The sequence below is a fragment of the Schistocerca gregaria genome, chromosome 11, assembly GCF_023897955.1.
Source record: "Schistocerca gregaria isolate iqSchGreg1 chromosome 11, iqSchGreg1.2, whole genome shotgun sequence".
NCBI classification, from domain to species: domain Eukaryota; kingdom Metazoa; phylum Arthropoda; class Insecta; order Orthoptera; family Acrididae; genus Schistocerca; species Schistocerca gregaria.
In genome coordinates, this window is record NC_064930.1 from 147564711 (window position 1) to 147589361 (window position 24651).

At 42.5% G+C, this 24651-nt stretch overlaps 1 protein-coding gene across 1 annotated transcript in view; it reads right to left on the reverse strand.

Annotated features, from left to right (window-relative positions):
* Positions 1–24651, reverse strand: part of LOC126295074 (uncharacterized) — a 163867-nt gene that overhangs the window by 32928 nt on the left and 106288 nt on the right. Inside the window, exon 4 of the mRNA XM_049987319.1 lies at positions 10850–12125. Within this exon, the coding sequence (XP_049843276.1) occupies positions 10850–12125 (1276 nt within the window). The remainder of the gene's footprint in view (positions 1–10849; positions 12126–24651) is intronic.

The following is a 24651-nucleotide window of genomic DNA, read 5'->3' on the forward strand; positions in this document are numbered from 1 at the left end:
CAAAACTGCGAGCAAAAGTGATATCACGCGAAATTTATAATTGGATTGAGCATTCCCTGGTGTGGTGCACATATCGTGTTACCTTTGATAGGGATATCACTGTCATTATGCAGGAGTAACTTCAGGGGAACCAAGGGGAAATGTATTGATACCCCTGCTGTTTATGTTCTATATTAATGGCCTTGAAGACAATGTCAACAGTAATCCGAGAGAAAGTGCTGACTCTCCAAGTGAATTTCACCATGTCTTTTCCCGGTATGTTCGCGCTGATGACACCAAGTACCACCAACGACGGCTCCGCCCACCGCCCGCCCCCTCCCCCCAAATGGTGACTTTTCACAGAGATTTTATATATACACTAATGGCCACTAAGATTGCTACACCACGAAGATGACGTACTACAGACGCGAAATTTAACCGACAGGAAGAAGATGCTGTGATAAGCAAATGATTAGCTTTTCAGAGCATTCACACAAGGTTGGCGCCGGTAGCGACACCTACAACGTGATGCCATGAGGAAAGTTTCCAACCGGTTTCTCATTCACAAACAGCAGTTGACCGGCGTTGCCTGGCGAAACGTTGTTGTGATGCCTCGTGTAAGGAGGAGAAATGCGTACCATCCCGATTGCGGTTTATCGTATCGCGACATTGCTGTTCGCGTCGGTCGAGATCCAATGACTGTTAGCAGAATATGGAATCGGTGGGTTCAGCAGGGTAAAACGGAACGCCGTGCTGGATCCCGACGGCCTCGTATCACTAGCAGTCGAGATGACAGGCATCTTATCCGCACGGCTGTAACGGATCGTGCAGCCACGTCTCGATCCCCGAGTCAACAGATGGGGACGTTTGCAAGACGACAACCATCTGCACGAACAGTTCGTCGACGTTTGCAGCAGCACCGACTATCAGCTCTGAGACCGTGGCTGCGGTTACCCTCGACGCTGCATCACAGACAGGAGCGCATGCGATGGTGTACCCAATGACGAACCTGGGTGCACGAATGGCAAAACGTCATTTTTTTGAATGAATCCAGGTTCTGTTTACAGCATCATGATGGTCGCATCCGTGTTTGGCGACATCGCGGTGAACGCACAGTGGAAGCCTGTATTCGTCATCGCCATACTGGCATGTCACCCGGCGTGATGGTATGGGGTGCCATTGGTTACACGTCTGTGTCACCTCATGTTCATGTTGACGGCACTTTGAACAGTGGAAGTTATATTTCGGATGTGTTACGACCCGTGGCTCTACCCTTCATTCGATCCCTGCAGACCCCTACATTTCAGCAGGATAATGCACGACTGCACGTTGCAGGTCCTGTACGGGCCTTTCTGGATACAGAAAATGTTCGACTGCTGCCCTGGCCAGCACATTCTCCAGATCACTCGCCAATTGAAAACGTCAGGTCAATGGTGGCCGAGCAACTGGCTCGTCACAATACGCGAGTCGCTACTCTTGATGATCTGTGGTATCGTGTTGAAGCTGCACGGGCAGCTGTACCTGTACACGACATCCGACCTGTGTTCGACTGAATGCCCAAGCGTATCGAGGCCGTTATTACGGCCAGAGGTGATTGTTCTGGTTACTAATTTCTCAGGATTTATGGACTCAAATTGCGTGAAAATGTAATCACATGTCAGTTACTATAATATATTTGTCCAATGAATACCCGTTTCTCATCTGCAATTCTTCTTGGTGTAGCAATCTTAATGGTCAGTAGTGTATACTTTATAGATGGGCATATGTAATTTTACACTGCCCATCCAAAAAGTTTTGACACTGATATAACCCAGCATGTAAGTGACGTCAGCACAGAAGCGACGTTGGCAGTTTCAACTAACAGCTATAAACATGAGTTGTGCATTCTACGAGTAATTTTTGAGCAGCTACTGTTAAGCCGTGCTCGTGCGGCTGTGTTGTGTCAAAGCAGTTGTGTTACAAATCGTAACTGAGCATCACGTCTTAGTCAAGCGTCCAAGACTCTTCAGAATGTCTGGACGACCAGAAAACCGTGTACGAAGTTTTTCCCGCAGACTTTCAATCCAGAACAAAACAAGAACGCGCACACGTGGAGGCCTTTTGGCAGCTTGATTGGAGCGAAAAACGTAGACAGTCCTTTTCTTGGAAAGTAATCAGGGTTAACGAAGCTTGACGATATCAATATGAACCTATCAGAAAACGACAAAATGCCGAAGTTCACGTGAAGAGTCAACTTTTTGATCACGTGTGCGACATTCGAGCCAATGTAACAAACAACTTGGACACGATATTGTATTCAACGCAGGCGTAACTTGTGCTACCTTCCAGTCGCTTAAGACTTCGCATTGGTCGACAGATACACGGAAAAGCAAGCCAAATAAGCGGCCAGTGCCTTATAGTACTGTCCGATTCCATTGTGACCTTGCGACGTAATCGTTTTCAATTGCTTCTCAACGTCAGAGTTAGCTATTTCCACATTGAGGTCACATAAGCCACGAGATAGCGATATGTACACTTTGTAAGTTGGTAAGAGCTGATGTTAGGGTTCGAGAGTGGCACAGACCCCACGAAGCCATGGACCCAAGCTGTCAATAAGGCACTGTGCAAGTTGCTGGTCACTCAGTAATGGTGTGTGCTGTTACATGGAATGGACTGGGTCCTCTGGTCCATTTGAACCGATCGTTGACTGGAAATGGTTATGTTCGGCTGGTTGGAGACCATTTGCAGCCATTAATGGACCTCACGTTTGCAGACATGTCAGAGGGCCACAGTTATTCGCGACTGGTTTCAAGAACATTCTGGACAGTTCGAGCGAATGATTTAGCCACCCAGATCGCCCAACATGGTTCCCATCGAACATTTATGTAACATAATCGAGAGGTCAGTTCGTGCAGATAACCCTGTACCGGCAACACTTTCGCAATTATCTACTGCCGTAGAGGTAGCATGGCTCTATTTCTGCAGTGAACTTCCAATGACTTGTCGATACGACGCTACATCGAGTTCCTGGACTATGGCAGGCAAAAAGAGTTCTGGCACGATATTAGGTGGTGTCCGGCGACTTTTGTGACCTCATTGTATGTCCTCCCTAAGGAAGTGTCTCCACTGGTCAATCCACGATACGTTTGTATGAACACCCAGTGTGAACTGCTTGTGAGACACGGATTTTAAAACTTCTCCTTTTCTTTTGCCGTCTTCCACTGCCACTCAGACTGGTCGACGAGCGACCAGACTGAACCCTTCGACTCACTTAGTGACTACGTAGAACTAGAATTTTCTTGGGTTTTCGGCAAGGTAGTTCACTAAGCTATGGCGATGGAAGTTGTACGCTTCGGACGTCGATGGTTGTATAGACGCATGAATTTCTTCTAACTTATCTATTGGCATTTTCGCGTTGTTCTTTGAAGACAGCAACACACTCTGTTCCCTGAAGACTTTCCGAATTTTCTTAGTAAATCACGGTGGGTCTTTTCTGTCTTTAATCCACACACTTCTCCAGAGTGCAATATGCAATTGACTTAAAGTTTGTCCATGTATCCACTATGTCCTTAATACTGCATGTAAATGATGTCCATTCACTACCTTACTGGGTTGCAAACAACTGCTTATCTGTTCAGTCCAACATAAAAACTCTCCTAGCTTTGTTACTGCAGTGGCACTCGTCACCACGATGTGACTGTGACAACTAACCCACGTGTCTATATTGACACTCTCAGTAAGGTCAGACCTGTCTGCAGCTACAAGGTCCGACATATTTCCATTGCATATGGTTTGTCCAACTAACTCATTACAGCTTCTGGAGTGTGTGTTCAGAACGACTTTTACAAAACTGTCTGTTGGTACGATCTGTGAAAAATCTATAGACGTTTCATCCTACACTTGGGAGGTTAAAACTGCCTCCACAAGAACTGCATCGTACAGGTATTTCCCTGCTTCCGAGCGAAGACTGTACTTCAGTGATTCTAAAAACTGTCATGGGGGAACCAGATACACGGTAAAACATCTCTCACTTAACTTGGGTTCACCTACACTGGTTTCACCTTTCCAGACAGCGTCACAGGCCGACCTAATTCCGACCTCGATAGAGAGAATTCCAATGAACACTCCCCCTCTCATCGTGTCTTTTCGAAGTACTTGTCATGCCTCGTTTAATATTTCTGAGCGTTCTACTTCGTGTTTCATCAGCGTCCGTGTAGCACGGCAAATTCGGGGACTCTGTTTACCAACGCTTCGGCCATTTAGCGTTCAAATTTGGAGTTTCGAAGTGTGTGATTTCGCTCTCTGCCTATCGACTAGCGAGGGTTCATCAGGCGACCTTAAAACTCTAAGGTTGGTGCAGAAGTTCGTAGCACTTCTATTTTGCATGTTGGTATTCTGGTTGCTACGCGTTTATTTAACGATTGTCATCTTTCATTTGTAGTTCACTTTTGCTGTTTGAGTTAACAGACGAGTTCAAGTTATTAGACTAAACGATTATTATTGCTACTCTTGAGTTTTCTGGTGTAAAAATAGGAGAAAAAAGTGTAGTAATTGATTTGTTTTCAAGGTGTGATTGATGCCACCAAATTTCCCTTCCAAGCAGCTCTCAGACCACTGAATTTTACACTGTTCGTAACATTTGTCATTTTCCCTCCAAATCGTGCTGGTGTTAGTTGTCTATGTAAAAGCCTTGAAACTGTGTTTACAGTAATGTTTTATGTTTCTGTGGTGTACTTGAGCTTGTGATTTATTCTGTCAATTTCTTGCTACATTAACAAGACGTCATATAGCTTGTGAACTTGCATGTTTTAAGCAGTAGGAATAATTCGTGGAGTTTCCAAAGAAATGGACAAAAGATGTTTCGCCTCTGAAAGTTTCGGCTGTGTTAGCACTTCTTGCTGAAAATCGTTATCCACAGCAAGAAATTGCTAGAGAATTGAGAATATTACGCGAAATTGTCAGCAGAATCAAACTTCCAGTGCAGAATGTTGTGAATACAAGCCGAACAGGAGAGCAAAATGTGGACGTAAAAGGAAAATCAGTCCTAGAGCAATGAGAAGATCTACAAACATGGCAACAATTAACTTCTACAGACTGAGGCATCAGCTGAAAGGTTTGGTTGTTGAAGTTTCACCTGTGGCAGTGAGGAAGAGGCTGTTTGAATGTGGTGGTTTAAAGGGATGGCGACCAAGGAAAGAACAGAAAACCACACCTACGATGAAAACCAAAAGATTGCAGTGGGGTAAACAACTTCAGGAGCAGACAAGTCAGGACCGGACAAAGATATGTGCAATGATATGGTAAGTTAAGTGGGTCTGACCTCTAAGGTTAAGAGTTTGGGGTTGAAATTATGATCTTGTGTTGATATTGAAGGAATGCACATTGGAATTTTTGACTGTTTATGTCTCCTGTGGTGCTATTCCCAACTTATCTGACTTGTAATTTTGTACACATGCTTCGGGTATGCTTCAGTGATGGATCTGTATTCACTGTGGTGGAAGAAAGCAGCCAGTATGTTTGTCGCAAACCTGCAGAACAGTTCAGAGGTGTGCGTGTGTGTGTGTGTGTGTGTGTGTGTGTGTGTGTGTGTGTGGGTGTGTGTGTGTGTGTGTGTGCGCGCGTGCGCGTGTGCGCGCGCAACAATGTGCGAAGCATCCAACTCAACTCCCATTATGGTCTGGGATGTGATGTCTGAAAAGGTCCTGGCAGATTACACGTTGTTGAAGGCACAATGAGGCAAAAACAATATAAATAAATTCTCGAAAAGGAAATTTCCCCCAAATAAATGAGTGGTTTCCTGATAAATATGCCATTTTTACGCATGATGGGGCACTTTGCCACAAAGCCAAATTCGTTTCCAAGTACTTGGCAGAAAAGCAACAGAAAGTGTTGCCCTGAGCAGGGAGTAGCCCCGATATGAGCCCAACTGAAAATTTATGGGCTATTGTGAAACAGAGGACAAGGAAATTTACAATAACCACCAAACAGGATCTCATGGAGAAACTAGAGGAAACCTGGTACAATGACAATGATATTGAAATGTCAGGTGAAAAGTTAATAAAAACTATGCCAAACAGGATGAAAATGTTGATTAAGGACAAAGGCACGCATACGAAGTATTGAATGTTCAAATTCAATCTGTATGTGGATGTATGTGTGTAATAAATGTAAAGTTTTGGAAAAAAATCCTTTAGTCTAATAATTTGAATTCGTCTGTTCGTGCTGTCATCCTCTCATTTAGAGATAGTGCGTGGGGCTGTGGGCGCTCTTAGGAAGGAGAAATACAGTAGTTAGGTCGCGAAGTCATTCCACATCCATCTCATCACTGATCTTGCATTTTCAGGCTTTCATGTTTTCTGCTCTCTATTGAACAAGCTTCAGAGACCTTCCTTTCTGGTTGAAACATAGCTCGACGAATTCTTCGCATAAAAACCACGCGATTTCTACCGCCGCAGAATCGAAAAGTATCCCCAGCGTTGACAGATTGTTGTAAATACCGAAGGAGAAAACATTGTTGATGACTAAATTGTGTGTTACATGAATCTGTTTTGTTTAATAAACTTGTGGAAAAACGCTACGAACTTGCGCCCCAATCCAACATAACATCTGCTGTCCACCACCAGCCTTCATGTTGGCAACTGTTTAGAAACTTAAGACATCCTAGGAACAGCTTCAAAGTACGTTTACCCTCATTTGAAGTTTGTTGTGGGGCGGCAGATGTTGTTTGAAACAAGTAACAGTATTCAAAAATATAGCTCCTGGGAGAAAAATAGTGTCCACTACCACAGCCTGGCTTTCGTCTTCCGCAGAAATGAGAAAATTACACAGTCGTAAAAATACACGAAGACATATCTTCTAAATTGATATTAAAAAAATAAGAATTATTTCTACATCAGTACTCCCACTCTACAGGTGAATTTCTGAATAAATACTATGTATGTTGTTAGGTTACAGTTATCAGATTTTGTTGTAGATTAAGATAAAAACAAATTCTGTTACGTACGTGGCAAGAATTTGGGCATGTATGAACAGAGAAGACGTGTTATATTTTTGAAAGTACTGACATTTTCACCATCATACCGAGTAGTCCCCCCCCATGAACCATGGACCTTGCCGTTGGTGGGGAGGCTTGCGTGCCTCAGCGATACAGATGGCCGTACCGTAGGTGCAACCACAACGGAGGGGTATCTGTTGAGAGGCCAGACAAACGTGTGGTTCCTGAAGAGGGGCAGCAGCCTTTTCAGTAGTTGCAGGGGCAACAGTCTGGATGATTGACTGATCTGGCCTTGCAACATTAACCAAAACGGCGTTGCTGTGCTGGTACTGCGAACGGCTGAAAGCAAGGGGAAACTACAGCCGTAATTTTTCCCGAGGACATGCAGCTTTACTGTATGATTAAATGATGATGGCATCCTCTTGGGTAAAATATTCCGGAGGTAAAATAGTCCCCCATTCGGATCTCCGGGCGGGGACTACTCAGGAGGATGTCGTTATCAGGAGAAAGAAAACTGGCGTTCTACGGATCGGAGCGTGGAATCTCAGATCCCTTAATCGGGCAGGTAGGTTAGAAAATTTAAAAAGGGAAATGGATAGGTTAAAGTTAGATATAGTGGGAATTAGTGAAGTTCGGTGGCAGGAGGAACAAGACTTCTGGTCAGGTGATTACAGGGTTATAAACACAAAATCAAATAGGGGTAATGCAGGAGTAGGTTTAATAATGAATAGGAAAATAGGAATGCGGGTAAGCTACTACAAACAGCATAGTGAACGCATTATTGTGGCCAAGATAGATACAAAGCCCACACCTACTACAGTAGTACAAGTTTATATGCCAACTAGCTCTGCAGATGACGAAGAAATTGAAGAAATGTACGATGAAATAAAAGAAATTATTCAGATAGTGAAGGGAGACGAAAATTTAATAGTAATGGGTGACTGGAATTCGAGTGTAGGAAAAGGGAGAGAAGGAAACATAGTAGGTGAATATGGATTGGGGCTAAGAAATGAAAGAGGAAGCCGCCTAGTAGAATTTTGTACAGAGCACAACTTAGTCATAGGTAACACTTGGTTTAAGAATCATGAAAGAAGGTTGTATACGTGGAAGAACCCTGGAGATACTAAAAGGTATCAGATAGATTATATAATGGTAAGACAGAGATTTAGGAACCAGGTTTTAAGTTGTAAGACATTTCCAGGGGCAAATGTGGACTGACCACAATCTATTGGTTATGACCTGTAGATTAAAACTGAAGAAACTGCAAAAATGTGGGAAATTAAGGAGATGGGACCTGGATAAACTGAAAGAACCAGAGGTTGTACAGAGTTTCAGGGAGAGCATAAGAGAACAATTGACAGGAATAGGGGAAAGAAATACAGTAGAAGAAGAATGGGTAGCTCTGAGGGATGAAGTAGTGCAGGCAGCAGAGGATAAAGTAGGTACAAAGACGAGGGCTGCTAGAAATCCTTGGGTAACAGAAGAAATATTGAATTTAATTGATGAAAGGAGAAAATATAAAAATGCAGTAAATGAAGCAGGCAAAAAGGAATACAAACGTCTCAAAAATGAGATCGAGAGGAAGTGCAAAATGGCTAAACAGGGATGGCTAGAGGATAAATGTAAGGATGTAGAGGCTTATCTCACTAGGGGTAAGATAGATACTGCCTACAGGAAAATTAAAGAGACCTTTGGAGAGAAGAGAACCACGTGTATGAATATCAAGAGCTCAGATGGCAACACAGTTCTAAGCAAAGAAGGGAAGGCAGAAAGGTGGAAGGAGTATATAGAAGGTTTATACAAGGGTGATGTACTTGAGGACAATATTATGGAAATGGAAGAGGATGTAGATGAAGACGAAATGGGTGATACGATATTGCGTGAAGAGTTTGACAGAGCACTGAAAGACCTGAGTCGGAACAAGGCCCCCGGAGTAGACAACATTCCATTAGAACTACTGACGGCCTTGGGAGAGCCAGTCATGACAAAACTCTACCAGCTGGTGAGCAAGATGTATGAGACAGGCCAAATACCCTCAGACTTCAAGAAGAATATAATAATTCCAATCCCAAAGAAAGCAGGTGCTGACAGATGTGAAAATTACCGAACTATCAGTTTAATAAGTCACAGCTGCAAAATACTAACGCGAATTCTTTACAGACGAATGGAAAAACTGATAGATGCGGACCTCGGGGAGGATCAGTTTGGATTCCGTCGAAATGTTGGAACACGCGAGGCAATACTGACCTTACGACTTATCTTAGAAGAAAGATTAAGAAAAGGCAAACCTACGTTTCTAGCATTTGTAGACTTAGAGAAAGCTTTTGACAATGTTGACTGGAATACTCTTTTTCAAATTCTAAAGGTGGCAGGGGTAAAATACAGGGAGCGAAAGGCTATTTACAATTTGTACAGAAACCAGATGGCAGTCATAAGAGTCGAGGGGCATGAAAGGGAAGCAGTGGTTGGGAAAGGAGTGAGACAGGGTTGTAGCCTCTCCCCGATGTTATTCAATCTGTATATTGAGCAAGCAGTAAAGGAAACAAAAGAAAAATTTGGAGTAGGTATTAAAATTCATGGAGACGAAGTAAAAACTTTGAGGTTCGCCGATGACATTGTAATTCTGTCAGAGACGGCAAAGGACTTGGAAGAGCAGTTGAACGGAATGGACAGTGTCTTGAAAGGAGGATATAAGATGAACATCAACAAAAGCAAAACGAGGATAATGGAATGTAGTCTAATTAAATCGGGTGATGCTGAGGGAATTAGATTAGGAAATGAGACACTTAAAGTAGTAAAGGAGTTTTGCTATTTAGGAAGTAAAATAACTGATGATGGTCGAAGTAGAGAGGATATAAAATGTAGACTGGCAATGGCAAGGAAAGCGTTTCTGAAGAAGAGAAATTTGTTAACATCGAATATAGATTTAAGTGTCAGGAAGTCATTTCTGAAAATATTTGTTTGGAGTGTAGCCATGTATGGAAGTGAAACATGGACGATAACTAGTTTGGACAAGAAGAGAATAGAAGCTTTCGAAATGTGGTGCTACAGAAGAATACTGAAGATAAGGTGGATAGATCACGTAACTAATGAGGAGGTATTGAATAGGATTGGGGAGAAGAGAAGTTTATGGCACAACTTGACTAGAAGAAGGGATCGGTTGGTAGGACATGTTTTGAGGCATCAAGGGATCACAAATTTAGCATTGGAGGGCAGTGTGGAGGGTAAAAATCGTAGAGGGAGACCGAGAGATGAGTACACTAAGCAGATTCAGAAGGATGTAGGTTGCAGTAGGTACTGGGAGATGAAGAAGCTTGCACAGGATAGAGTAGCATGGAGAGCTGCATCAAACCAGTCTCAGGACTGAAGACCACAACAACAACAACAACAACAACCGAGTAGTCAAGAATACTATGCTCAAACATGAAAACAGACTAAACAAAAATAACTATGGATCATTACGGTGCAAGGATAACACAGTCAATGGGTTGTATGATCACACAATGGTGGCTCATATGATGTATGAATCTTACTTATACTGGACACATCAGATCTATGGGTCATGCAATGGATGGATTATATGATGTATCGATCTTATTCTATCATATATACTTGATCTTATCGCTGCTGCTCCACATGAGACAGTGAGTCAATGGTGCAGTCGGTAGGTGCTCGAGTCAATGGACAGGATGGTGGGCGAGGATCGAGATGGTGGGCAGCGTGATAATTATGATTATATGGACTGATGGTGATGACTAAAATGATAATGGTATTGAAAAATTATGGTGATTATGATACATTTCCTACATGCTGGAATTCTATATGAATAAGTCAATTTTGCACATGACGACGTCGGCTGGGCCACATGACAACCGCAACACAAAGCTGTGCACTCACCTATGCTTGAAGGATGGCTGGGATTCGAGCCACGGGCAGAGCTGGCTGCGAGGCCGTCACGGCACGGGTCAGCCTCGCATCGTCCAGTTCTGTCCCGCGTGCTGACTGTCCCTCGACTCGGAGAACTTGCGGGGGTGGTCCGGGTCGACGCAGAGGTGACGGCGACGCGACGCGCGAGTTTCACCTGGAGCCTCTCTCGCCTCTCCGAGTACGTCAGAGGGGGAGAAACTCTGTCATCGTCGCTAGTGTCACTGAAAGCGGATCCTCCAGCTGCACTCTCACTACGGTACAGTGACCTCGCCGGAGTCTCATGGGGCACTGACGCAGCGCAGCTTTGTACACCACTGGATGCTACTCGTGCACCTCTACTTTCCTCGGGCTGCTCGTCACGGTACTGTCCTGCGTGAGGTACCTGGAACTCTCGAGGGACAACTGGAGGAGCTACTGGATCTCCCCCACCACAATATTTGGGACTGACTGGAACACAGTGTTCACTATCATCATCAGTTCCACATTGTCCCCGAACAGATTTTACAGATCCTGCAGCTTCCTCACTGGATGTGAAGTACTGAGCGTCCTTAAGCTCATCAACACACTCTTGGGGATTTTCACTTAGGTAGTCACTGGGAGGGCAATGTGGAGAGATCTGAATGTCCTCGGTATCTGAGGAAAGTTTTCCAGCACTGTTACTGGGGCTGATCTCAGGTGTCGGGTTTTCTCCACCCACTGAGGAATGTTCTAAACTGTACGGTGTGTTTACTGGATACGGTCGCGGGTCTACTGTCGGAGTTTTAGTGTCGGGACTGGCCGGTGTCGGGGGCTCCCCCACTTGCCCGCACTGGTAGCGAGGAAGAACAGCTGCCCCGTCGGATTCGTTCGGAAGACTTTTCGTCGATTTTGTTGTCAACTGGCGCCCTCTCGCCGTGGGCGATTCCCGCGGTCCGGGGCTACCGTGCCCAGCTGGGCGCTGGAGTTGGGCCGAATCGGTTCGGAGGCCGTCGCCGCCGCCGCCCCCACTGCCCCACTTCACCTGCGGACCTCCGCCCCCACCATCGTCGGAGGCTCCGAAGACACGGCCGGAGTCGGCGACCCGGCAGAGCGCGCTGGTGAGTCGCGCCGCCTGCTTGGACCAGAGCCGGGTGACGACGGCGGTGACGTCCAAGTCGGAGATGGTCCTGGTGACGAGGGCGTCGACGGGCCCCCCGTCGCTGCCGTCCGGGTACGGCTCCCGCCCCCACTCGCCGACGGGCCGAGTCTCCGGGACTACCCAGGAGGCCTGCACAGAGCAGACGGCCAAGCGTGTACTGGCGGCAGGTTTCTTTTATACCCAGTGCTTGTCACACTTTCATGCCGGTGTCGTCTTTGACCATTTATTATTGTATACAGGCTGTTACAAAAAGGTACGGCCAAACTTTCAGGAAACATTCCTCACACACAAATAAAGAAAAGATGTTATGTGGACATGTGTCCGGAAACTCCTAATTTCCATGTTAGAGCTCATTTTAGTTTCGTCCACCTACGCTCAATGGAGCACGTTATCATGATTTCATACGGGATACTCTACCTGTGCTGCTAGAACATATGCCTTTACAAGTACGACATAAGATGTGGTTCATGCACGACGGAGCTCCTGCACATTTCAGTCCAAGTGTTCGTACGGTTCCCAACGACAGATTCGGTGACCGATGGATTGGTAGAGGCGGACCAATTGCACGACCTCCACGCTCTCCTGATCTCAACCCTCTCGACTTTCACTTATGGGGGCATGTGAAAGCTTTTGTCTACGAAACTCCAATACCAAATGTTGACTCTCTTTGTGCTCGTATTGTGGACGGCTGTGATACAATACGCCATTCTGCATCAGCGCATGAAGGATTCCGTGCGACGGAGGGTGGATGCACGTATCCTCGCTAACGGAGCACATTTTGAACATTTCCTGTAACAAAGAGTTTGAAGTCACGCTGGTACGTTCTGTTGCTGTGTGTTTCCGTTCCATGATCAATGTGATTTGAAGAGAAGTAATAAAATGAGCTCTAACGTGGAAAGTAAGCGTTTCCGGACACATGTCCACATTTTTTTTTTCTTTGTGTGTGAGGAATGTTTCCTGAAAGTTTGGCCGTACCTTTTTGTAACACCCTGTACATACACTTGCTTTTTATCTTTACGTAAATTTATATGTACAAGATGTATGAATTTATTTGTTTATTTTGCTGTGTAATCAATTATGTATATTATGAAAATATCGCTGAGTAATCGCATCGAGTAAATATCTCTGGAATGAGCATTCACATACTCAGAACAGATTTCGTGTTGTCAAGATACATTGCCGGCCTGGTTACGTGTTCTCGGGACGTCGTGTGTTTGTCCAGATAGCGCCCTGTATATGTAGAATGTCACTGCATCGCTAATACAAGCGGATGTTTTTTCGTACGTGTCGTGGATTTTTTAATATATGTTGCGCAGACATTTTAACAGTATCCATTTGATACCGGCAACAAACCAGCTACGTAACTTTTAAGGGCAAGTGATTTTGCATTCTGCTTCTTTCCGATACGTGTCACAATTCAGATGCACTCGATTTTTTGTAGTTTTCGGTATGATACGGCATTTTATAGTATTACAGAGCCTGACCAACATTTTTACAGTGATGGTCTTGCAATAGACTTGACAGTACGCTAGTACTTTTGCAAGAGTCCGAAAAACACCTAATTTGCCACACATTAGCGATTATATTTCTGCTAGTTCGTCCTTTTTTTCCTGCTAATTTTATCGTATTTATTTTCTCGTTTTTGCGATCTAAAGCACAATTTTTCTTACTGGCGACACTTTGAAGTATTTATTTAATGCATTTTACGTACTTGCTCCCAGTTTATGACATAAATAGTAGACTGAGTAATCTATATACATAATCGACAAGTCACTGATAAATGCATGGACGATAGTATTTGCTGAAACAACTAACCATTCCCTTTCCTGTTCCACTAGCAAATTTACGAGAGGAAGCGATTGTTTGCGAGCTTTTGTACGAGCCGTAATATCTATTATATAGTCATAAAATCGGAGAAAAATATGTCTACAGAATCAAGCCTTAATTATAATTCGTCTCGAAATTTTTAAGCATAGTACCTATGAAAAGTTACTACCCCTCCTTTTCACTTATTTTTCTTTGCATCCGTAGCGACAACAGCAATTCACCATCGCTATTACACTATCAACAAACGGTGAAAACACAACAAGAACTCTTGATATTATATTTTTCAAACTCTGCGGAAAGCACACACGCACAGCCAATAGTGTTTCTTTTAATTATTTTTCGCCATTTTCCAAAATTCATATGAAAATAGTAGACGTTATTGTGAGGTAGCGCCATTGTCGCATACAACAGTAAGTAACCATTAATCTAAGTGTTACCTTGTATGTTTTCAAAATTTCAGCTCGATTACTTAATGATATTTCGAGTGCAAACTATTTGCTTTCTCGCTGTATTACGTAAATGTTTCAATTGCTTTTGCTAACGTGCGTGCAGCCCTCTTTTGTCGCGCGTGTTCGAGTAACTCTCGACATTGACTGTTCGGCTCGTTAATTCACCTACCGAACAGAAATTTTGCCCAGTTGGGACTGGCGACCGTATTTCTTTTAGCTATAATTGTTTCAGTAACTCTTATTATTCTGTTCTGATCCACTTGGCATCCCTTCTCGCTGGCACACTACGTGAATGATAGCACAAACCTTTCTAACAACCATACTAAATTTTACAGTAATTAAGTTGGCGGAATAAGTTGTCCTGGAAGGCATCTTGTTGTTTACCTCCCCCTCATTTATCGACTTTATATTGAATCTTCGGAACGATAGCCTTTTCAAAATTTTATTCCAATTGTTTAGGCACATTCTTACACGGTCATATATTTGTAACATTGTCGATAAAAGGGAAGGAGGATGTTACATTCTCATTATTAGAGACCGAATTATCTGCATTTGCACTTGCATACACATTTGCACATTTGGCGCTCCTTTTCACTGGTTACTGCATTTTTTTAAAAAAAAAAGACTAGTGACTATGCATATTTTCGCTCTTTGTTTACAATAGTTTAAAAATTTAGACGGTCCGTCTCTAGCTCGATCTAGTTTTGTTGTCCCACAGATTGACCACGTCCTAGAAATGCATGCAATCGCTAACCCCATGCAATCGCTGCCTATCGAAATCGTATCGTTACAGAAGAGGGACAGTAACACAAGGATTAAATTAAACTACGCAAGCTTTTAGTCGCACGTCCATTGTTTCAGTTTAGCTTTCTATTTACTTGAGCAGAGTTGAACGTGCTTACGATGTGTAGCGTGTAATGTGATGTGCGCCATGTCACCCGAAAAAGCATTACGAGGCTCACTCCAAAAGAAATGCACACTATTTTTTGCAAAAATACAGTTTTCATTCTGCATGTGTCAAAGTTCTACAGTGTGTAAATACATCCTTCCCGTTTGTTTTCAAACCTATCCCCGTGAGTGGCGCCGTCACAGAATGTCTTCAAGATGGCTGCTACACTTTACGTTCGTCAGAAGCAACGTGCTGTCATAGAATTCCTGTGCTGTGACAAAGAGATAGTGGGAAACACCCACAAGAGGTTGAAAAAGGTATGCGGAGATGCTGCTGTCGATGGCAGTTACAGTTAGTCAGTGGGCAAGCAGGTTACGTGGCGAAAGCGGGCACGGCAATATTGAGGATTGTCCCCGCAGCGGCAGGCCTCGTACTGCACACACTGCAGACAATGTGCAGAGAGTTAACGAACTGCTGACTGCTGACACACGCATCACAGTGAACGAATTGTCGCGCTACATTGGGACAGGGGAAGGAAGTGTTCGCAGAGTACTGAAAGTGTTGGCGTTAAAAAAGGTTTGTGCCAGGTGGGTTCCCAGGATGTTGACAGTGGCTCACAAAGAAACAACAAAAACGGTATGCAGCGAACTTTTGGAACAGTAAGACAATGGTGGAGATGAATTTCTTGGAAAAACTGTGACTGGTGATGAAACGTGGCGCCATCATTTTTTACCACAAACAAAGAGGCAATCGATGGAGTGGCATCGTGCAAATTCACCCGAGAAAAAAAATTTCGAAAGCAAACCTTCTGCTGGAACGGTTATGGCTACGGTGGTTTTCGATCCCGAAGAACTCTTGCTTGTGGACATCGTGCCAAGCGGAACCACCGTAAATTCTGATGCATATGCAACGACACTGAAGAAACTTAGAGCTCCACTGAGTCGTGTTCAACCGCATCGGCAAAAGCAGGATGTTCTGCTGTTTGCGCCGGCCGGAGTGGCCGTGCGGTTCTAGGCGCTAAGTGCGGAACCGCGCGACCGCTACGATCGCAGGTTCGAATCCTGCCTCGGGCATGGATGTGTGTGATGTCCTTAGGCTGGTTAGGTTTAATTAGTTCTAAGTTCTAGGCGACTGATGACCTCAGATGTTAAGTCCCATAGTGCTCAGAGCCGTTTGAAACTTTTTTTTTTTTTTTTTTTTTTTTTGCTGTTGCATGATGTAACGTTCCCTGGCAGCACACACAATATTAATAAAATGAAATGACATTTAATTGTACTATGTACGCCGCTATGGAGCAATTCGAATGCACTATAATTGTCTTACAATAAATGTTATTTAATTTTGTGTAAAGGACGTTGGTTATTATTGTAATATTTTCTGTAATAATATTCTCGATGTATTTACGATTGTAATATTTCTATACTCGTAATGTAATTACGAAATATGTTAATATCTGCGATGAAAAAATGTAACATATAGCCACAGATGAAAATAATGTTGTAAGATTAGAAAGAGATATTCAAAATCAGCAGTAGTATAAAAAGCGCTACAAAATGTGTATTCTTTGTCGTCTTCCTCTAGAGCTGAGAGAGAGAGAGAGAGAGAGAGAGAGAGAGAGAGAGAGAGAGAGAGAGAGAGGAACCTGTGACGTAGCATTATATGAATGAGTAGACTTCGTTTGTCTGTATCTATCTTTAGCCGCCATTAGAGGAGAAATTATCAAGGTGTGTAATTCTGATTATTGTTATGGTCTAATTACAATATTATTTTAAAAATTGTGTATTACTAATGTAAATTAGCTTGCCCATGTCATCTATAATATTCCTTTAAAGAATTTTCATCACTTTTGGCGATTATCGTTGCTGTTTCTGGGCTGTGCCGCGACCGAACGATTTGCAACGGCGGCACATTTAAAAAATTGTTCCGCTATAAAATTAACCAAACCCGTAAATCGGGAGAAGGTAAAATAAGCAGATAATTACGAAATATTTTTCTTTTTCAGCGATCCAGAGGCTGACTGAATTTATTACTGGTTTTACATTTGTGCATTCATAGGCGGAACGTTGAAGTTGTTAATCTGTTGGTTCTTTCCATTTCTAAAGCAAATAACTTAAACGTATATTGAAGTGTGTTTTGTCAATGATAATTAAACGTTCAGGTCGGCTCGGTAATATTTAACCATTTTATGCTACCAGAGACAGTCTTGTGTTCCATAGCTAACGCCGGGAAAGAATTCAGTAAATATTTAAAAACCCACTGCATCTAGAAAATGTGTGCCAAGGCCGAAATACGTAAAAAAATTAATTTAAATAAGTTACAAATAAATGTTATTTATCAGTTAGTTTGAATTTATCAGCATGAGAGGGTCGCTAAGGTTCACGTAATTTTAAATGTGATTCATTCTGCCTAAATGAATTTTTATTACCACACGTAAATAAGGGGTTCTACAACAAAGTTCGTACTGAAAGTGTAAATAACATAAATATTTAAAGCCATTTCTTCCCCTCCCCCCCACTTTTTCATCCATTCATTCATTGTTACATACCAATAAATATTCTTAATTTTTTTCTCGTCAAAATTACAATGCACTGCCACATGTCAGTCAAAAAACCGTGGAAGCGATCACAAAACTCGGATGGGCAACACTGAAACACCCGCCTTACAGTCCTGACCTCGCTCCACGTGACTGTCGTCTCTTTGGAAACTGGAAGACACTCTTCGTGGAACAAGGAAGGTTTGAAGATGGCGACTCCCTCGTGTACGCTGCCAAACAGTGGCTCCAACAGGTTGGCCCAGAATATTACCGTGCCGGTATACCGGCGCAGGTTCCAAGATGGCGTAAGGCAGTTGAGAGGGATGAAAATTATGAGGAGAAATGAAAATATTATTCCTAAATGATGTATCTACACACCGTGAAACTTTCAAACATGTAGAATAATAGATGGATTTAAAAAAAAAAATAGGTTGCGTTTCTTTTGGAGTGACCCTCGTACATACAATGGAATCTATCTCTATTGTCGAGCTTGTGAGAAAAACGTTTCTTGCAAAAGAAAGTTTTAAATAGACCAGCATGTCCTCATATCGCGGGAATGAGAAGAAAGGATCACAACAACTTCTGACAACAGCAAGCTGCATTATTAGGGATTTGTCCAAAGGTAACCGAAACAAGTCGGTTTAACATGGATCTATGCAATATTCCTCTACACCAACTTAAAAACCCTATACTTACAGGCCACCTGCGCAAATATAGCTTAAATCAAAATACACCAGATGAAACACCATTTCGTAAATATTACATACCGACAATTTAGGTAAATTTTCTGGAAGACATATGCAATGACTATCCGACTAAACTATTAATTGGATCGTTTTACCGACCCCCGACTCGGAAGATACAGTTGCTGAACAGTTCAAAGAAAACTTGAGTCTCATTTCAAATAAGTACTCCGATCGTACAATTATAGTCGGTGGTGACTTCAATCTACCCTAGATATGATGGAAAAATTATACTTTTAAAGCGGGCGGCAGGCATGAAACGTCATCCGAAATTGTACTCAATGCTTTCTCAGAAAATTATTTTGAACAATTGGTTCATGAGCCCGCTCGAAGCGTAAATGGCCGCGAAAGCATGCTTGACCTCTAAGCAACAAATAATCCTGGACAAACAGTGAGTGCTGTGACGAATACAGGCATTAGTGACCACAAGGCAGTTGCTGCTACGCCGAATACCGTAACACCATCAAAAAGAAACGCAGAGTATATCTGTTTAAAAAAGCTGATAAAAATGCTCTTAACGCCGTTTTAAGAGGCAGTCTTCACTCCTTTCGACCTGATCATGTAAGTGTAGAAAAGTTGTGGAAGCTTTTCAAAGAGATAGTATCGACAGCAATTGAGAGATATATACCATATAAATTAATAGGTCACGGAACTGATCCCCCATGGCACACAAAACGGGTCAGATCGTTGTTGCAGAAGAAACGAAAAAAGGAGTGTTAAATTTAAAAGAACGCAAAATCCCCAAGATTGGCAATGTTTTACAGAAGTTCAAAATATGGCACGTACTTCAAAGCGAGATGCTTTTAAAAATTTTCACAACAAAATTGTGTCTCGGAAATCTGGCAGAAAACCCAAAGAGATTCTGGTCATACATAAAGCACACCAGTGGCAATACAGAATCAATACCGTAACTGTGCGATAACAATGGTGAAGTCACTGATGACGGAGCCACTAAAGCAGACACATTAAATACGGTTTTCCGAAACTCTTTCTCTAAAGAAGGCAAAGTAAATATTCCTGAATTCCAGTCAAGCACTGCAAAGATGAGAAACATAGAAGTAGATATCGTAGGTGTAACAAAGCAGCTTAAATCACTTGATAAAGGCAAGGCCTCCGGTCCAGATTGTATACCAGTCAGGTTCCTCTCAGAGTATGCTGTTAAAATAGCTCCATATGTAGCAATTATATACAACCACTCGCTCACAGAAAGATCCGTACCTAAAGACTGGAAAATCGCTCAAGTCACACCAATACCCAAAAAGGGAAGTAGGAGTAATCCGCTGAATTACAGGCCCATATCACTAACGTCGATTTGCAGCAGGGTTTTGGGACATATACTGTATTGGAACATTGTGAAGTACCTGGAAGAAAACGATTTATTGACACAGCGCGGTTTCAGAAAATATCGTTCTTGTCAAACACAACTAACTCTTTATACTCATGAAGTAATAAGTGCTATCGACAGGGGATGTAAAATTGATTCCATATTTTTAGATTTCCAGAAGGCTTTAGACACCGTTCCTCAGAAGCGTCTTCTAACCAAACAGAGCGCCTACGGAGTATCGCCTCAGTTGTGCGACTTGATTCGTGATTTCCTGTCAGAAAGGTCACAGTTCATAGTAAGAGACGGAAAGTCGTCGAGTAAAACAGAAGTAATATCCGGCGTTCCCAAGGAAGTGTTATAGGTCCTCTTAGATTGTTTGGATATGATGCTGTCATTTACCGTCTTGTAAAGTCATCAGATGATCAAAACGACTTGCAAAATGATTTAGATAAGACATATGTATGGTGTGAAAAGTGGCAATTGATCCTGAATAAGGAAAGTGTGGAGTTATTCACGTGAGTACTAAAATAAATCAGCTAAAATTCGATTACGCGATAAATCACACAAATCTGAGTCTATAAATTCAACTAAATACTTGGAATTACAATTACAAATAACCTAAATTGGAACGATCACATAGATAATGTTGTGGCTTGAGCAAACCAAAGACTGCGATTTATTGGCAGAAGACTTGGAAGGTGCAACAGGTCTACCAAAGAGACTGCTTACGCCACGCTTGTCCGCCCTATTCTGGAGTACTGCTGTGCGGTGTGGGATCCGCATCAGGTGGGACTGACGGATGACATCGGAAAAGTACAAAGAAGGGCAGCTCGTTTTGTACTATCGCGAAATAGGGCAGATAGTGCCACAGACATGATACATGAATTGGAGTGGCAATCATTAAAACAAAGCCTTTTTTCCTTGCGAGGGGATCTCCTCATGTGTTTTCAATCACCAGTTTTCTCCTCCGATTGCGAAAACATTCTATTGGTACCCACCTATATAGGGACAAATGAGCAGCACGATAAAACAAGAGAAATCAGGGCTCACACAGAAGAATTTAAGTGCTCGTTTTTCCCGCGTGCCTTTCGAAAGTGGAACGGTAGAGAGGCAGCTTGAAGGTGGTTCATCGATCGCTCTGCTAGGCACTTTATTGTGAATAGCAGAGTGATCACGTAGATGTAGATGAATGAGCTCAAGGACAGGATTATCTGGATTTCAGTTGACGAAACTACGTGATCATCACGTTGCAAATTTTTAATTGTTGGCGCTTTAAAAGAAGAGCCGCCTTCTTCCAATTTAGCCGCCTGCAAAGAACTTGAAAAGGTAAGACATTCTACGACCATATTTGTGAATGAGGGTGTTAGAAAAATATTTGCAGACTCTTCTGCAGATGAAAGGGTGTTTGTGTCTACTTCAGATGTTGCTCCCTGTATGATCAAAGCAGGAAAAGCCCTCCGAGTATTTGATCTCAATTTGATTCATGTGGCGTGCTTTGCTCGTGGAGTACATCGCCTTGCTGAAGAAGAACTTCCACGTTTGAGAATGTGAATAAACTGATTTCATCCACAAAGAAACTTTCTAAAGGCTCCTGCTACCATCAAGACCTGCAAAGGAAATCTACCAAATGTTCCTTTACCTGCCGAACCAGTGGTAACTGGTTGGGGGTACGTAGGTCGAAGCTGTGTCGTTTTCAAATTAACATTTCGAGACCATTAGAGGGGTAGTAAACGATTTCGATAGTGTAGAAGCTTTGGCAGTTTGCCAGTGCAAGGAAGCTTTTACTGGTTCCGGTATTAAAAAAAGATACTGCCGTGATTAGCACTCATTTTTTCCACATACTTGCAAGTATTAAAAAGCTTGAGACTCAATGTTTGGCGCTGAATGAAACTATTCAGTTAATGAATAAAATTATTCTAATGAGCTCCTCATTGCCAGAGGTGTTCCCACGAAAACGTAAAGAAAAATTTCGAAACATATTAATCAATAACCCAGGCTTTGAACCCTTGTTCCAAAGTGAAAGTTTTATTAATGGGACAGGTGAACTTTTTACCAGAAACATTAAGTGCCAACATAGCACCCAAATTGAAATGCTGCCCAGTTATCTCAGCTGATGTAGAACGGTCCTTTTTCTGCTTACAGAAATGTTTTGAGTGATCGAAGACACAATCTCACTAACAAACGTTTGGAACAGTAGTTGGTCGTTAATGTTAAGGAAAGTAAAAATGTAAAATAAATTTTAATCCAACTTCATTAATTAAAGTTAATGCTGTTAAAAATCATTAAAATATCCACGGGTGTACTGTCGGTCTACAGTGTCCAACGGGCACAATATTTCGGCGATCATACATGTCGCCATCATGCCCGAGGCACGATTACAACCTGCGGTCGTAGCGGTCGCTCGGTTCTAGACTGTAGCGCCTAGAACCGCTCGGCCACCGCGTCCGGCTAGAGGACAGTGTATTTACGGTTCTCGTGTAACGTAGAGTTATTTGATGAATAACGACTTTTTTCTTTAATAACCACAAATTGTTAGTTAACACCGGAAGACCTGATCTTTTGCAGGAAGACACTGTATTTCTGTCCAACAATGCGGAGTTTTGTTCGCTACACTTTCAGACAATTCAGTGAATTTGGAACGTTAGAAACGTCTATGGAATCTAAGATATGAATTATTTAGCGTACAAAGTACGTCACCATTCCCGTAGCTTAAGAGAAAACGACACAAACGTGATAAACCATCAAAACGAATACAACTCTTTTCCCTACACAGAAGAAACCAGTTCCACAATTTGTGCTAACTCTGATCCACGAACGACAACAATCTTCGATACATTCGCTTCCGAAGGAAAAGTAATTACATGTACAAAAATATTCCCGTATTAGGAAGCTGAGTGAAGCTTAAATGGGCAAATGATTCAAATGGTTCAGATGGCTCTGAGCACTATGGGACTTACAGCTGAGGTCATCAGTCCCCTAGAACTGAGAACTACTTAAACCTAACTAACCTAAGGACATCTCACACGTCCATGCCCGAGGCAGGATTCGAACCTGCGACCGTAGCGGTAGCGCGGTTCCAGACTGTAGCGCCTAGAACCGCTCGGCCACACCGATCGGCAAATTCTGGTTGAAAGAATATAATTCATAATAGCGTACACGGTGACCTCGTTGGTATTCTCAGTGGCAGAGGACTGCAGCATCTGTGGAAAGGAATGAACAGCCTAGTCAGTAGAGAATATGGATCGAGAGTAAAAGAAAGAAACACGATAGTAATGAGGAATAGCAGGTACGAGATTAGTGAGAAAATTGGGGTCACCGTAAGTGACCACATAGTAGACGAAACTGAGGAATCCTGGCACCTCGGGAGCGAAATGACACACACCTGATGAAGCGAGGACATAATAAGCAAAGCCGAAACAAATCTACAAGTATAAACATCGGCCGTAATCCGAGGAAAAAATTTTTGACAATGTATATATGGAGCACAGCTTAGTGTGGTAGTGAAGTATGGACTGTGGGAAAATCGGGAAAAGAGTTGATGCATTGAGATGTGGTGCTATAGAAGGGTGACGGAAATTAGGTGGACCGATAACGTAAGGGATGAGGAGCTTTCCACAGAATCGGCGAGGAAAGGAATACATAGTAAACACTGACCAAAAGAAGGGACAGAATTATGGGACCTGTGTTAAGACATCAAAGGAATAAGTTTAACGGCACTGAAGGGAGTTGCAGAAGGTGAAAAGTGTAGGGGAAAAGACAGGGATTGCAATAGGGGAGACTTTACCGTACTGTACCGGCTCGTAATTTGTACCACTGCCATAAAGTGCGTACCTTCCGTGTACACTGACATTTGGTAGGGTTGGAAGAGGGTACTGTTCCATTTGCCACGACGATTTTCAAGAACTTTTCGCTACAAATGCGTATGAAGTCAAGAATTTGATAAATGTACTCTGTAATATCGATGTAATCGTATTCTTTGTAAGACTGCTTTTGAGGCCATAGAGTAAATATCTCTGGAGTGAGCATTGCGTTCTGCGCATGTTGTCAACATTAAACCAGGATTGTCACGTGTTTTCGTGACTTGCCTGTGCGTGTGTGCTTTTGAAGTTTATAACATGAAGAGTTTTTGTTGTGTTTCACCGTTTGTTGATAGTGTAATAGCGATGGTAAATTACTGTTGTTGTTACGGATGCAAAGAGAAATATGTGAAAGGAGGGATAGTAACTTTTCATTGGTACATACCATGTAGGTCTAATTAAAGTTTACACATTAGTAAGAGAGACTGTATATGTTTAAAAATTTCGAGACGCATTATAATTAAGGCTTGATTCTGTAGACCTGTTTTTCTCCGATTTTGTGACTATATAACAGATATTACGGTTCGTACAAAAGCTCGCAAACAATCGCTTCCTCTCGTAAATTTGCTAGTGGAACGGGAAAGGGAATGGTTAGTTGTTTCAGCAAATACTATCCTCCATGCATTTATCAGTGACTTGTCGATTATGTATATAGATTACTCAGTGTACTATTTATTTAATAAACTGAGAGATAGTACGTAAAATGCGTTAAATAAATACTTCAAAGTGTCGCCAGTAAGAAAAATTGTGCTTCAAGTCGACAAAGCTAGAAAATAAATACCCAGAAATAGAAGAAAAAAAGGACGATTTAGCAGGGATATAATCACTAATGTGTGGCAAATTCAGTGTTTTCCGGACACTTTCAAAAGTACTGGCGTACTGTCAAGTCGTTTTGCAAGACCACTACAAAAATGTACGTCAGGCTCTGTACTGTAATACTATGAAGTGCCGTATCATACCGAAAACTACCAAAAATAGAGTGCATCTGAATTGCGACACCTATCGCAAAGAAGCAGAATGTAATATCACTTCC